At 41.9% G+C, this 16,359-nt stretch overlaps 1 protein-coding gene across 1 annotated transcript; it reads right to left on the reverse strand.

Moving 5' to 3' along the window:
• Nucleotides 1-5,003: 5,003 nt before the first annotated feature.
• On the reverse strand, nucleotides 5,004-9,040 carry HEY1 (hes related family bHLH transcription factor with YRPW motif 1). The gene is made up of 5 exons (XM_069100163.1): nucleotides 8,733-9,040; nucleotides 8,131-8,206; nucleotides 7,917-8,000; nucleotides 7,670-7,751; nucleotides 5,004-6,652 (listed from the first exon to the last, which is right to left on the reverse strand). The coding sequence occupies exons 1-5, from the start codon at nucleotides 8,819-8,821 to the stop codon at nucleotides 6,057-6,059; spliced, it is 927 nt and encodes a 308-aa protein (XP_068956264.1). The 5' UTR covers nucleotides 8,822-9,040; the 3' UTR covers nucleotides 5,004-6,056.
• Between the last annotated feature and the right edge of the window lie 7,319 nt (nucleotides 9,041-16,359).

The raw sequence follows: 16,359 nt of genomic DNA on the forward strand, positions 1-16,359 counted from the left end.
TGCACAGCCAGCCAGCACAAAGTGGCAGCTTCAGCTCCTGGCCTGCAGAGTGTAGGGGGGCCAAGCACCAGTCTTGCTTTAACCTGCTTGGTTCTGGATTGCAGTCTAGGGTGGAGGTCCTGGGGTGTGTGTCCAGCTTGCCAGCTCCACATGTGGAAACCTCAGAGAGGGCACCCATCTAATACCTCAGGCAGCTGAAGAAACCCCAGCATTTGGGATGAAAGCTCCCCTGTCTGGTGGCAGAGTCCTACTGTGGCAAAAAGCCCAGGAGTGACTGAGGGGCAACATGACCAGGCAAAGGAAACAAAGCAGACAGAAGATTCCAACATTAGACTCCTATTCTGGGGACAACAAGGAGCAAAACATGGAACAGGAGAAAGACAGTGAAGTTAGAATCCTGTACCAAAAGCTTCAAAGGAAAATACGAGCTAGTTACAGGCCATAGAGGACCTTAAGAAGCAGATAAGAGAAGTGGAGGAAAAATAGGGAAGAGAAATGAGAACGATGCAAGAGAATTACGAAATGAGAGGAAAGTAATACCTTAAAAAAATACACTAACTCAAATGGCAAAAGAGGCTCAGAAAGGCAATGAGGAGAAGAATGCCTTAAAAAGTTGAATTTTCCAGATGGAAAAAGAATCCCAAAAGCAATGAGGAGAATCATTGCTTCAGAATTAGATTGGAGCAAATGAAAGCTAATGACTTTATAAGAAATCAAGATGCTGTTAAACAGATCCAAACAAATGAAAGAATAGAAGGCAATGTGAAATATCTCATGGGAAAAACCACTGACTGGAAAATAGATCCAGGAGTGATAATTTAAAAATTATTGGACTACCTGAAAGCCATGATCAAAGTAAGAACCTAGAAATCATCCTCCAGGAAGTTCTCAAGGAAAACTGCCCTGACGTTTTAGAGCCAGAGGGCAAAATAGAGGTTGAAAGAATCCACCGATCACCTCCTGAAAAAGATCCCAAAAAGAAAACTCCTAGGAATATTGTAGCCAGGTTCCAGAATTCCCAGATTAAGGAGACAATATTACAAGCAGCCAGGAAGAAACAATTTGAATATTGTTGGAAACACAATCAGGATAACACAGGATCTGACAGCTTGTACACTGAGGGATCAAAGGGCTTGGAATATGATATTCTGGAGGACAAAGGAGCTGGGATTAAAACCAAGAGTCACCTACCCAGCAAAACTGAGTATCATGTTTCTGGGGGAAATATGGTCATTCAGTGGAATTGAGAACTTTAAAGCATTCTTGCTGAAAAAACCAGAGTTGAATAGAAAATTTGACATTCAGATACAAGAAGCAAGAGAAGCCTGAGAAGGTAAACAGGGAAAAGAAATCATAAAGAACTTATCAAAGTTGAACTATTAACATTACTACATGGAAAAACAATAATTGTAACTTATGAAACTTTTCTCAGTATGAAAATAGTTGAAGGGAATAGAAATATATATATGTATATATATACATATATACATATATACTATTATTAATACTATTTTACATGCACAGGCACTGGGGTGTGGAGATCCACTGGAAAAGTCGAAAGGGATGTGAGAGAGAGCAGATTGGAGGAGGGGATATCCTGTGGGACTGCTATTTTGGAGCAGTGGGTAGGGGAAAAACGGGGAGAAAATTTGTAACTCAAAATCTGGTAGAAATGAATGATGTAAATCAGAAGTTAATAAAGCATTTGGAAAAAAAAAAGAAAGGATGTGAACAATCATCCATATTCTATGCACTATAAACTCCAAGAATAGGAGCTGTTTTTTCCTTCTTTCTATCCCCAGTGCCCAACACAATGCCTAACATAGCAGGTGCTTTACAAATGTTCATTGAATTAAATTGATTTGATACCTAATGAGATTCCTTATTATCAGTGCTATTACTCTGTATGCCACTTCTTTTTTTTTTTGGAGGGGGGAAGGTAGGGCAATTGGGGTTAAGTGACTTGCCAAGGTCACACAGCTATTTTTGTGTTAAGTGTCTGAGGTCGGATTTGAACTCAGGTCCTCCTGACTCCAGGGTCAGTGCTCTATTCACTGCGCCACTTAGCCACCCCAACTGTATGCTACTTCTAAGTCATTTATTTTTTTTTCAAGTCCTTTAACACATGGATATTTATTAGTTACAGAATTCTGGAGTCAGAAACAACCTTAGAGATCAGACAGGCCAGCAGCTTTTAACCCTTTTTGTGCCATGAACTTCTTTGGCAATCTGGTCAAGCCTATGGACTCCTTGGAATGTTTTTAAATGCATATGATGAAATATGTAGGATAACAAAGGAAGCCAATTATATTGAAATAAAGATGTATTTTTTCCTCTCCAAGTTCACAGACCCCACATTAAGCACCCTGGTATTGATCTAACGTCACATAACTGATAAATGAAAGAAAGACAAGAGATTCAAACTCAGGTCTTCTGACTCCAAATCTGATACACATATGTATGTGTGTGTATGCACTCATGTAAGTATGGTAGAATTATGTAGTGAACTGAATCTAGAGAGATATTTTTACTTCAGTATCAATGACTGGAAGATACATCTTTTTTAAAATGCAGAATTTCCTACAGTATACTAGATCATACCATAACCACAGTCCTATTCAACACCCAAGTGAAGGAGCTGACCACACTGACTACTTCCATTAATGGTATATGAATCCAGAAACTCAGCACCTTAAGGGTACTGTAAATTTTATAGATTTCATAAATCCTAAAGAGGCCTAATACCTTTTTTTTCTACCAAGAAACTTGGATCTTAGCTGAGAAATGACAAACAAATGAAGCTGGTACTGTGTGATCAAGCTACAAGCATCTCTGACAAGCTTTGGAAAGTGCTCTATAAAGCGTTAGGCTTGGAGGCAGAAGACTCTGGTTTTAGGTCAAATTTCTAATGCTTACTAGCTGGGTGACCATGAGCAAGTCACTTAACTCATTCAAGCTTTATTTTCCTTGAGTCTCGAGCATGAAAATGCCTCAAGTACCTACTTCACAGGATTGCTGTGAGGATCAACGAAAATAAAGTGTTTTGAAACTCTAAAGCTATATAAATGTTAGTTATTATTATCATTGTTCTGCCCTACCACAGGACATTCAGTGCACATACCCCAATGAGGATATTAAATCTCCTTGAACATAACAGACAGCCATAAATAAATATGGGCAACAATAATACAGGCTGAAAAAGGCATCCTAGAAACTGATTTAGTCATTTAAAATAGGAGTTGCTAAAGGTAACGGTATACTTTCCCAAAAAAGTACCTTTGTGGTACAACATTAATTTTTGTTAAAAAAAAAAAACGCTACAGCTTCCTGTCCAGGGGCCTGTAAGGACAGAGCTGTGCACTAAATGATGGGCAAAATGATGCCAGTCAAGAGACTCAAATCAGAAGTTAGCATTTCAAATGTAGGGAAGCATTAGCCCTGCAGCTTCTAATCCTCTCAAGAGGAATACATGAGTAACTGCTAAATTTCAAAGTTCAAACTTCTTCCCTTTGCCTTTGTCTGGTAATGCTTTATGTTTTTTAATCAGAAAAGAAAAGGACATGGGGGAGAGAGTCAATTCTTTCCATTCTCTGCCAGATTCTGTGTTTTCTCTTTCCCCTGCTAACCCAAGCATCAAGGCAAACCTCCTTCAGAGTCAAAGGAGACAAGCCGTCCCCTTGGCTCCAGTGGATGCCACTCCTTAATTGGCTGGAGGACCACTTTTAAAGCAAGACTAAGGCACTCCACTCCCCTAGGGACCAAGCCAACTGACTCGGTTCTGACAGGGCCTTGTTATAACCTAAAGCACATGCCTGCTTCCATGCACAAGTAATTCCAGAGTCAAATGCACAAAAAAGGGTTAAACACATTCCTCCGAAATATGACAAGGGAGGTCTCCTGGGGCTCTGCAGGTGCAGAATTACAGCTTGCCACATATAATCACTGCCACTGATTCCACAGACTCTGATCAGGCCTTCAATGACAGCAATGAGTTTTAAATGCAATTTTAAAGGCTTTTTTTATGTTTGTGTAAACAGTGTTAGCACAAAACTAGGCATACAGAAGGCACTTGGAAGACATCTGGTTGTTTTAATAGGTAAGATCAACACTCAACCTCTTTTCTCCTTCCGCTCTCCAATCAAAGGTTTTCCTAAACCCTGCCTAGCCACACATTTAGGCAAATCAGTACAGGGTACATTCATCTGCTATAGTAATGTCCAGATTATCCTGTCCCTCTGGAGGATGTGTCCCTATCTTATTATTCATGTGGAACCTGTCCAGTCTACTGAACTCACTATGAAGAATTCACCTTGCCAGGCTTTATTCAGCCCCATGAGGTCACTGTTTAGTTGAAATAACACCATACATTTTATACAAGGTTTGTAGGGATTAGATGAAGAGATCTTGGAACTCATCCTACTCCAATCCCCTCATTTTACATTTGAGGAAAGTGAGAACCAGACTAGTGGTATGACTTGTCCAAGGTCACCCAACAATTCTATATAAAAGGCAGAATTTGAATTCAAGTCCTCGACTCCACATCTACTAACTGCTTTTAACACTTCAGTGCCTCAGGAAATTTAAACCTAGAGATTAAATTACTTGCCCCAGTTCACCAAACTAATCCATGCCAGAATTTAAACCTAGAATTTTTAACTTTCCTTTCTGCACAGACCATGGGGAAGGAAGGGAGGTTGGAGGAGGGCATGGAACAATAGCCAGGAATATTAGGTTAGGAAAGGGAGAGATCTTTCAACTGACAAAAAAAAGGGGAAATTGGGAAGGAAATATAGGCTTCTCCTGTTGGCATGATATACAACACATGTACATTGAAATACAGATGTTCTTTGTTTTTTTTTTTTATTTAATCACAACACATCAGTACAACGGAGATCAAACCCAGTTCAGTGGAGGCCACTTAAAAATATACCTTTGAAAGAAATAAACCTGTTTAAAATGCTGCTTTCACAGATGGAACCAAATTAAACAAACCATAACAAGAATGCAAAAAAGCCCTTTTAATGTCTTCAGTAACCAAATTCCTCTGCACCAGAAAGTGACAGATAATAGTTTTCCAGGTAAAATACAGATGGAGGGGAGATTAAACAGTGTTCCACAAGACTATTTGAATGAATGGCCTCTAGCACACCAGGATAATTATCCATTGTAATGTTTCAAATGAATTTGAAGTTCTTAGGAATGAGGATATTCATAATATTGACCAAGGCCTGATAAATTCAGGCAGGTTGTATTCTGTAACTTTACTCTCCCAGCTGCCTTTTCTCCAACCCCCAATAGTTTACACCAAGACCTATCAAATCCCGACCTGTCACACTTCTGCTGGGACAGGAATGATTATTCCCTAGGTGAAAGCTGTCAATCATACCACACTCCTAACAACAGTTTAATCGAGGATCCAAATTAGGTACCCACAATAACCACCCATCTGTTACAGGGGAAAGACAGCTCATTCTTCTCTTCTTGGATGAAGCTGATTGTTCTGATTTGTCAACGCTTTGTTCAGAAATATAAAATCAGAATATAGATTACCCCCCCCAAAAAAGTGGTAATTTCTCATAGAACATCTTAATCTGTCAAAATATTCACAAGCAGAATTTATGTTAATGTTGAGTGTAGTGGTTTGGAAAAAAAATCTAAAAAGTTGTAGCTAAACAAGAAAAACATAACAAAATACTAAATTAAAAATTCCAAAGTTTTCAGACATAAGTGGAATCATTTGGAAACAAAGATACATGTTTACAAAGTGGATTAGACACAGTACAAACCCATCGCAGGATGTTGGTTTATACCCACCACTGCCATTTAATGTTTTGGACAAGTTTAGCAACTAATTTAAAAAAAAAAAACTAATACAAAATATAAAAACCAAAGAGAGAAGAAAAACAACCAATTTTTATAGTTCTTAAACAAATTTTATCTAAAATTGTACCTTTTTTCCTTTTCACTTTCACTTATGATTTTAAGGTGAAGTTGGCAACAGTCCAGCTCAGCTGGATTTTTAAGCTTTCCCCCATCCCTCCTAAAGCTTTAGTTCTTTAAAAAGCTCCAATCTCAGTCCCCCAGGGTCTATAAGGCTTGCCAAGGTTTGTTGCCTGTGTTGGTGTCGAGGGGCTCAGTGAATTCGGGGACAATAAATGGAAGGAACCAAAGGAGAAGGGGAACGCAGATAGGGATGCCATGGAAGAGAGAAGAGGAGGAGAGAGTTTGGAAGAGGCAGTAACCACAGGGAGCACAGGTCCAAGGCTGCCGTTAGGGGGCACTCTCAAGGAAGTGGTGTCACCATGGGATGCTGTCATTCTCCCCTGGTGGTGCGGTTCTGTGGAAGATGCCGGAGTGCTACTGTTGCTGTGGCTATTCTGGGGCGGTGGTGGCGGCAGCAGCAAGGGATGAGAGATGTGAGGGGGATGTCCAAAGGCACTGCCCCAGGGAATATGTCCAATGCCTGTGTGTGCACTATTGGCAGCTTCCCGCTGAGAGGCGTAATTGTTGAGATGAGAGACAAGTCGAACCCGGAGAGGATCAGACGTGTCTAGCCCTTCAATGATACTAAGGTAACGGGCAACTTCAGCCAGGCATTCTCTAAATCCTAAACTCCGGTAGTCCATGGCAAGAGCATGAGCATCAAAATAGCCTGAGAAAAAAAGGAACAGAAGAAAAACCTCAGGCAACTGCTGTAAATACTCTGCTTCATCTTAACCACACTCCTTCCTGACAAATACAAAATACATAAAAAATATGTGCAGGTTCCACTGGAAAACCAAGTAAATATTTTCTGTATTTCCTCATACCCATCAGAACTTCTAAGGTCAAATGAAAGTGTTTCATTTTGAATTAATAGTATATGCTTGCTAATGGCCTATGTTCAAAGTCCATTTACCAGTGATGCCAAGCAAAAAGTGGAATTATACACCACTAGCTGATGAAACTATCTATGTTCATTCGTTTTAATGTTTTCTTTCAATGACAGGAAAAAAGCATCCAGAAATGAGAACCCACAGCACAGTGAAATTCATCAGACACACAATTGTATAACGGTTATCTATCATCATAGGGCTTTTACAGGCACTTAGTCCTCATTCGAGTACTTCTAGTTTACATAGAGAGAGAGAGAGACAGTCATTTTATTTTACCATCTCTTTCCATTAGACTGTCCTTTCTGTGACAAGATTTTTTCTTCAAAGAAATATGACAGCATGGTTTGTTTGCTTTTTAAAAATCTCCTGGATGTGTAGATAAGGAGAAAGAAATACCACTTACTTTAGGGGGGAAAAACATTTCTCCCCCCAAATTACTATGGATTAACATGAGAGCCACTTCATTTGAATCAGTGCTGTCACAACTCTGGAGAGCTTCAGACAGCAGTCATTTTCCAAAAGAAGGCTCTATTTATGTTCTGCACTGGTATAATTTGCAGTCACTATAAAATGGTAGATAAACTATATAGTCTCAAGAAAATGTGAAAATTGTACTGATACTCCTACAAACAGTACACACATATTTATACTGAGCCATCAATTTTCTCCCTAACCCCAAAGTCAGTGGTAAACATAAGATAACAAGTTGCATAGAATACAATTGAGCAGTGCCAAGGCTCCTTAAGGAGAATCCTCTCCCCACCCCTCTCACCTAAGATATTAATGAGTTTTACCTTTTCCCCCTGCTGAATGCAACATTTTGAGATGATCCACAGTCATCTGCAGAATTTCTGCTTTTTCTAATTTAGCTGATCCCTATGAAGAAAGGCAAAAGTTTAATTTGGTAGGATATGCATTTGGTGATAAATTCAAAATAAGTTAGAAGCAATCAAGCACTTTTCCCAGCATCCTAAAGGTTAAAATTAGTTTATGAAAGTCACAAGGCACTACACTGATCGTTACATTTACTCCATTCCTTACCTGCTTTTCAAAAGCACTGGGTACCAATCTTCTCAGCTCCGACAAACTGTTATTGATTCGATCTCTCCGGCGTTTCTCAATGATCTAACAGGAAGCATGCCAAACAAAGGGATTTCCATTAGTATCATAAATTCCGATGGCTCTCCCCTACCCCCCTGCCCCCCACCGACGACAGAGACAGAGAGAGAGAATGAGAATTATAAAAAAGACTCACTCCTCTTCGACGTTTCCTAGCCAGTATCTGGGAAGAGGTAGATGGGGACATGGAACCAGGAGCCGAACTCAAGTTTCTGAAATGAACACGGAATCACCGTTAAGTTAGGACAGGGCAAGAAATAGATGTGTAGTAGTAAGAAGGAATTTACTGCCGCAGCAGGAGCCCAGGAGACTTGCAAAGTTAGGGGTTTAAACTGGGGCCGTGGCTGCCACTAATGCCAGTATGCCCTGGTTCTGAACCCTTCATCCCTAGTGCAAACAGTGGAATGTATGAAAGGGGAGTCCCCTGTTCTTAGCCCTGGCACGGTGATCGTGCACCAAGAGGCCACCCAGTGTGTCTTCCTGGGCAGGTCAGCACCGCTGTCACCAGAAGCAGAATCACATTCTCTCAAGAGTTGGAAGGACTCCTGAGGTCAGTCACCCTAGGAATCACCTCGACAACAACCCTGACCAGTGACTGTCCAGCCTTTGCTTGAAGACCTCCCGAGACGAGGCACCTAGTCCTGGGGGCGCATCAGGAGCCCGCCTCCCCGCCCGTGCCAACGCAGGGTCCTCTCCCCTCTCCGCGGGAGCACCGCGGCGCACCCCTTCTCCCCTCACCCATTCTCGTCGGCGCTCTCCTTCTCCACTTCGATGGTCTCGTCCAGCTCGCTATCGGAGGAGCTGAAGTCGGGGTGCACACGCTTCATGCTGGCGCTCGCAGCAGGCACCAGCAGCGGCACTCTCGGGAGGGAAGACTGGTGGGCAGGGAGGAGTTAACCCCGGCGGCGGCGGCGGCGGCGGCGCCTCGGTGCGCTCGGCTGCTCTGGCTGCACACACACACTGATTTCCCCTCGCACTTGCCCTCTGGTTAAAACTCAACCATCCCTTTCCCACGCTGCGCCCCTTCCCAGGGCCTGGGGGAGGGCGGGGGAGGAGCTGGGGGAGGGGGGGTGCTCCCCGGAGACTTTCTCCTCCTATAAATCCAATCCAGCTTCTCGATCTACTGATTGGCAGCCGCTCAGGTGGCCGAGAACTGGGGGGAGGGGAAGCGGGGCCCCGCCCCCTACCTCCACCCACCCGCCCTGCCCCGCCCAGCCCAGCCCCCGCCTGGCGGCTGAGCGCCGGCCGCGGACGGGGGTGGGGGGATAGGACACCAGCTCGCCGGCGGCCCGGGCCCGCCCCGCCCCGCCTCGCGCGCTCCGATTGGTCTGGCCGCGCGCCAGGGCCAAGCCCGCAGCGCCACCGGAGAGCCGCACGCGCCGCGGGCCGTGGGAAAGTGCCTGGGTCCAAGGCCGGCAGCCAATCGGGGTCCGCCAGGGGCGGTGGCGGCGGCGGCGGCGGCGGCGGCGCTGGCGGCTGCTTTGGCGGCGGCGCTGGGCGTTGGGATGAATGGAGGAGGGGTGGGGGGGCCGCGCGCGCGCGGGCGGGCGGGGGCGGGGGGAGGTCGCGAGGAGCCGGCCGCGGGCGGGGGGGACGGGAGCGGGCGACGGCTCCCCCGTGTGAACCTGAAATCTGAGCCTCCCCAGCCGAGCGGCGGCGGCGGCAGCGGCGGAGGCCGAGCGGGCGCCGGGCGGGCACTGAACCCAGCCGGCTCAGCGCCGCCAGTAAATCACCGCTGCACCACGAGCGAGCGGCTGCGGCCCCGGCGGCGGCGACTGGGGCCACCCGCTGCCCGCGAGTCGCGGGGGAGGGGAGACCTGCGGCGGGTTTTGCACCCCCTTCCCGCCAGCCCGCCGCCCGGAAGGCAAATACGGCGTGCACCTGGCCGAGGGCACCCTGCTCCAACAAATCCGAGCCCCGAGCTCTTGCACCGTCGCGTCCCTGACTGGGGCCTTGGGAAAGGGCGGGAGGGGGTGGGGGTAGTTATTTGCAGACCCCGTCACCCTTGTCGCTTCCCAGACTCCTTTAATTCCCGGGGAAATGGGGCGTCTGTTTGCTCCGTATAGACTTGAAAAAGGTCCCCTGGGATACTCAGTTTTGGTTTTTTGTTGTGTTTTTTTTTTTTCTTTCCCAGTCGGAGGAGACTGTGAGCTCCCTCTCCGGGGCTGCCGAGATGCACGTCCCTGTTGGACGCTTCCCGCGCCCCCCCCCCCCCCAGGTCCCAGCCTTGTTTACTTCAGCCTCCCCCCATCATAGTTAACACTACCTGAAGGAATAGAGGAAGGTGCTATAGAGACAGCCATGGCAGATAAACCTCGCCACCCTTTTTGTAGTTGAAGCTGTTTCCCTGTGGGGGAGTGTATCTCATATTGGCGGGGCTCCTAACGAGACCCCAGGTCTTGATTCCAAATTCATTTATAACTTGAGTTAAATGCCCGCTTTTCACTTCACCCACTTGGAACCTGTTTTCTTTTCCTTTTTAAATGAAGTCGTGGGACTAAATCTGAAAATCCTAACCTGGTGGTCCATATAGGTTTTTAAGGAAATAAGTGAACTTGGATGGGGGGAGAAATTACACCCCTATTTTCACTAACCTTTAATTGAAATTTCCCATTTCCTTCAATTGTTAAAAAAAAAAAAAGTTCTGAGAAATGTCCCTTAAAAGTTTCACCAAAATAACAAAGGAGTCCATGACACACAAAAGGTTAAGAATTCCTGCAGTAGGTGACCTCTCCAGTTGTACAATCCGCTCACTTTCAGAACTGGACTTTCTAGATGACACTTCTTATTCTTCCCCTCAGAAGCATTCCTGACCTTATGCGAACATCATAAATTCTCTTGGTAACACTGATTAATCCGTGATTTTCATCCATCTGGGTGTTTTCTACACCAGAGCAGATTGCAGGCTCTGCAAACTTTTTTCACCTCGTATGATTTACCTTTCCATTCTCTCCTTTACCTGTTTTCTGGAGAAAACACCCAAGCTGCTGGAGGCCTTCCTCCATTTAGGTTAATACCTTCAGAGTAGTGGACTACTCTGCAGTAGAGGGAAGAAAGCTTGAATTCATAGCCCTGCCTCAGATGCATGCAAGTTAGTTAACCCTTAGCCTCAGTTTCCTCATTTGTAAAATGGAGATAATAGTACCTGAAGAATCAAATGAGATAAACCTTTAAAACCTTAAAGTGCTATTGTTATAATGAATTAATGATAGAACTGTCATATCATATATTTGTAAAACAGCACAGTGCCTGACGTTCAGTCTCATGGTCCCATTTGGGGTTTTCTAGGGCAGAGTTAAGTAACTTGCCCAGGGTCACATGGTGTCTAAGGCCAGATTTAGACTCATGAAGGAGTCTTCTGACACCAGGACTGGAGCTCTTTCCTCTGTGCTACTTAGCTGCCTGGCCCATAGTAAGTGCTTAATGTATGCTCTTTTGTCTTCCTATTTGATATTTATTCCTCCTTTTTGATTGGCTTGTCTCCTTTTCTACTCCCAAACATTCATAATGATGATTTGTAAACCACTTTGCTAAGGTAAGTGATAGTTGATAATGTGCTGCAATCAATCGACTTAGTTCCATATTGGATCTTTCCTTTGCCATTTGGATTTCTTGAAATTGTGATTCTTCTGAGAATCCAGAGTCCTCTGATACAGCATTGACGGGAAATGACTAGTGCTAAAGAATGATTGAGAAAACACTGGAACCAGTGTTTTAAAGTGACTTAATTTTGTAAATGGAATCCAGTGGACTTGTACATCAACTCTAGCCCTTCATTCCTCTATGGCACACCCACATACACATACACAGATTTATATGTACATATGTATAGATAGAAAGATAACTACACATTCGTACATTGAAATAATGGGCTTTTTTAGCCTAAAACTTGTTATTTCATTGGTGTTGAGTTATCAAACTTGGCTCTGGGTCTCAGTGAACAAAACTTTGTAAAACAAGACAAATATAAATGCAATAAAACACATAACATTGATTTGTGGTTTTCTAAGTAAATATGTACTACTAGAGATCCACTTCTATTTGAATTTGACGTCGTTGGTGTAGAATCCCTGATGTGGAAACTTCACCTGGTAGAGAGAGCCTGTGACTTCATTTGGGACTGCCACCTGTGCAATTAATGACTCTTCTGTGGCCACATCTACTATGTGCCAATGTTTCTAACTACAAGAACCACCATCTATATGCTGCATCATTGCCTCACATTGTCTACAAGCATTTACTCGCAAGGGTTAAGAGTTAAAATATTTAACTTGGGAACTTTCAAGTAGTGTAATGGAATAACACCACTATGTTTTAGCAAGGGGCAGCTAAGTGATAGAATGAATAGAGTGCTGGGCCCGGAGTCAGGAAGACTCTTCCAGAGTTCAAGTCTGGCCTCAGACATTTATTAGCTGTGTGACCTTGGACAAGTCACTTAATCCTGTTTCCTCATCTTTAAGTGAGCTAGAGAAGGAAATGGCAAACTGTTCCAGTAGCTTTACCAAGAAAACCCAAAATGGTCACAAAGAATTAGACATGACTCAACAACAACAGAAACTAAGATATTTAATGGAAGAAAAAATGTTTTATCAGCTTGTAAAATGTGGTCCTCTTACTAGAAAGTGGATGCAGGAGTACTGGAATATAGTAAACACTACTTGATATCTTTAAAAAGATTTAATTTCTATACAGATAAACATTTTAAACATTTGCTATATTACTGATTATAAGAGGAAATTCATATTTAGGAAAAAATTAGTATTTAAATATAGAGATCATCAAATATCTGTTCAAATTACATTTTACATTTGGTTCAGAAAAGCCAATTAGGGTAACATTAGTAAGTGACATCAAGAATTCAAACACAGGCCTTCTGACTCTAAATCCAGCATTCTTTGCACTGTGCAACAGAACTTGCCAGTTTATAGCTTTTATAAATTGTTTTAAGAAACAAAGCTATCACTATCTATAATATAATTTTAAAAATCCTGTATCATCCAGGCAATTATTGGCTATGTATTATCAGCCAATGGCACAGGTTTTTCTCTTAAACACTGGGAAAGTTCAAAAGCACCAACTTTGCTCTAAAGTCCTCTACCACCAGAATACCATTAAATAAAATAAAAAAGATGAAATCCCAAAAGATCCGTTTTGAGATGTAATAGATTTAAACTCAGCTGGACATTTGCCAAACAGTTTCATTCTGTGGTGTTAACCAGGCATCTGGGAAATGCCTTTGCTTCAAAATCCTTAATTTTGACATCATTTTTCTGTAATGAGGGGAATTGTCATGATCAAATGATTCTCCCTTCTAGTCCAGTTGATGTGAGCACAGAAAGTAAAATGTTAAGGTTTTAAAAGAAATCTAAGGTTTCTACTTTTTCTAGTCCTTCAGTGTGTGACTCAGTCTTCTGTCAAGCTTGGGTAAATTAAAATAGCAGGCTTGCCCATTGACTAGATGATGATTGACCCCACCAAGGCATCCTTTTAAAAATTAACTTGCTGTCTCTAGAAACAGTAGAGAGAGGACTTTGTGGAGTGGGATTTGTGGTGGTCTAGAAGCCAACTAGCATATGGATTGACCTAGTTCTTCAGAAGTGCTGGGTTTTTAATCTTTCTCCTTGTGCCTCTGCTAGAGATGGAGAGATGAGAGGATTTCTTTCTCTTCCTCCCCTACATCTACCATAGTGTCTTGTAGCATCTCAGCTGTGGGTGGTTACCCCTTATACTGCCAGAGGTCTGGCTCCACAAAGCTCTTCTGCCTCAGCTCTGTCTCCAGAGTGGGCAAGCTAGCTTCTTAAAGCCCTTCTGGGGCCTGATCTGTCTTTTACCTGCCAGTGGCGAGCTGGCCTACTAGTTACATCAAGACTGATTTATTTAGTCTTATAAAGGTATAACAGTTTAAACTCTTCATTTCATTTAAAACCTTACTACTCTGTTATCTGCCCCTAACTTTTTGTGATTGTATCAACTGGAAAGGGAGGAAAGAGCATCAATTAACCAAGGGTTTCTGACCAAATTTCAACTACATTTCAAATGTAATTTTTTATTTCTTGTAATATTAATATACTCACACACATACAAATAAATGTATATACAACAAAAAGATAAGCCTTCCTTAGGGCCTTTGCTACACTGAAGACTTACCACAACTAATTACTAATGCTGGGCTTTGGGTCAAAGGACTTAATTTTGAATCCCTCCTCAGATACTTAATAGCTACATGGACCTGGGAAAGTTATTTAACCTGGAGACAAGTAGATGGTGCCATGAATAGAGTCCAGGACTTGTAGTCAAGAAGATCTGAGTTCAAATCTCACAGACAGTTAGGAATTGTATGACCCTGGGCAAGATACAGCCATTCACCTCAGTTTTCTCCTCTGTAAAATGGGGATAATAGAATCTTCCTTGAAAGGTTGTTATGGAGAATGAAGTAAGACTAACATGGGTAAAAGCCTTTTGCAAACTTTAGAATTTACATAAATGCTGACTTATTTAATCTTTCAGCCTCAGTTTCTTATTGGGAAAAGGAAAATAATACCTGTACTACCTCAAGGGGTTGTTGTGAGGATCAAAGGAATTAATGTATTCAAAGCTCCTTTCAAGCTTTAAAGCCTATGTAAATACCATTATTACTTTTCTGTGTTAAAAATCTGAAAGCTAAATGACAATGATTCCTCAGCATCCTACTATCACATCATTCCTTTGCCAGCACTAATTTACAAGATAGAAAACATTCTAAGTTGTTCGGCTACTTTGCTAAAGCTGTTTTGCTATGCCATGCCCTTGATAAAAATATTCAAATTAAATGACCATTACAAATGGTGGGCAAGAGAGTGGCCAAAATACCAAGAAAGATACCTACATTAAGAAGGGAAAGAGAGCTGCTGACTTAGTTGGAGATCTTGGACAAATCATAATCTTTCAACCTCAGTTAGGACATTGCATAGGATCTTTTTTAGGTATAATCAGCTAATGTTTGGAACACTCTGGATGAATGTAAAGGGCCATTAAGGCGGGTTAGTGATAGCAATGAATAAATGAGTTCTATGCCTCATTTTACCCATATGTTAATTCCTCATGTTATATTGCATGTCTCACAAAGTTGAAAAGAATTAAATAAATAATTAGAATCACTTTAGATTAAAGGCATCATGTTGAGTATTATTAGAAAACAACCTTTAAATGTATTTATGAAATATGAGATCAGCTATTAACTTGTAACTTGTTAACAGCAAACCATTTTAAGCAGAACTGAAGTCCAGTTTTTTAATGTAGGCTTTTGAATTTGTTTATGTATAACATTCTTCTGACCATGTATGCTGGAATAGACTATAAATTGATGGATTCAGTGGGTGGCTCTTTTAGTATGAGAACAATCTCAATGGGAATCTATAAACAGCTGCCTAAAGATGTCCTACTTGAACTTTGACCTGGCGCCTGTTTTTCTCTGTTCCTTCTTTATCACTACTAACTGTAGAGGATATTCTCATATAACTGGCCTACGCTTTGTCTCATCATGTGCCACAGAAATTCACTTTAATCGTCCTGTGCCTCAGTTTCCTCATCTGTAAATTTGAGGCCTTGAACTCTATGATCTCTAAAGGTCCTCATAACCAATATTTTCTCATTGAGTGAGGGCATTTTTACTATCAAACATTTAAGTCACCCACAACATTATCCTTCTAGCTTCATCACATACCAAACCTCTTCACTAATTCTATTCCAACTAAATCATGGTCCAAGGCTCTGGACACAGACCCCTAGGGACACAGTCTGCAAGGTCAAAACTATTTTTATATTAATACTAAATTATTATTTGCATATACTTCAAACAAAACAGTATGTCTCAACAGACTGAATGAAGAAGCAGATATGAGACTATAGATGTGTTCTATTAAGCCAGACTTTAAAGAGATTTACAAAAGTATGCAAAACTATGTCACTCTTCTCACTAAGTTTTTTTGTTTAGGTAAATAGTTATTTTTCATAATAATATTTTAAACATATAATAAGATTATTGTTATTTTAAAATTAAGTCAACATTTTAATTTTTGTCAGTTTTAATTTATAATACAATAAATATTTATTGGTATAACTCACATAAACAAATGATTTTTGAGGTCTTCAATAATTTTTAAAAGTATAAAGTTTAAGAACTGCTGATATGCACCATCCCCCATTCCTGGAATGGTTTCTAAAACAAAACAGGCATATCTTCAACTATTGAAATCTTCCCCTTCCTTCAAAGCTCAGTCTGGGTACAAATTCCTCTGTGAAGCTTTTCCTATAAGTGGCTCATGGAGAGATTGCTGCATAGAAACAAATGGTCCCATACATACCCAAGAAAATAGAAAGAGCAGCA

This window comes from Petaurus breviceps, unplaced genomic scaffold (assembly GCF_028583685.1).
Source record: "Petaurus breviceps papuanus isolate PSGF00001 unplaced genomic scaffold, PetGlider_PUasm1.0 38, whole genome shotgun sequence".
In the NCBI taxonomy this organism is placed as follows: domain Eukaryota; kingdom Metazoa; phylum Chordata; class Mammalia; order Diprotodontia; family Petauridae; genus Petaurus; species Petaurus breviceps.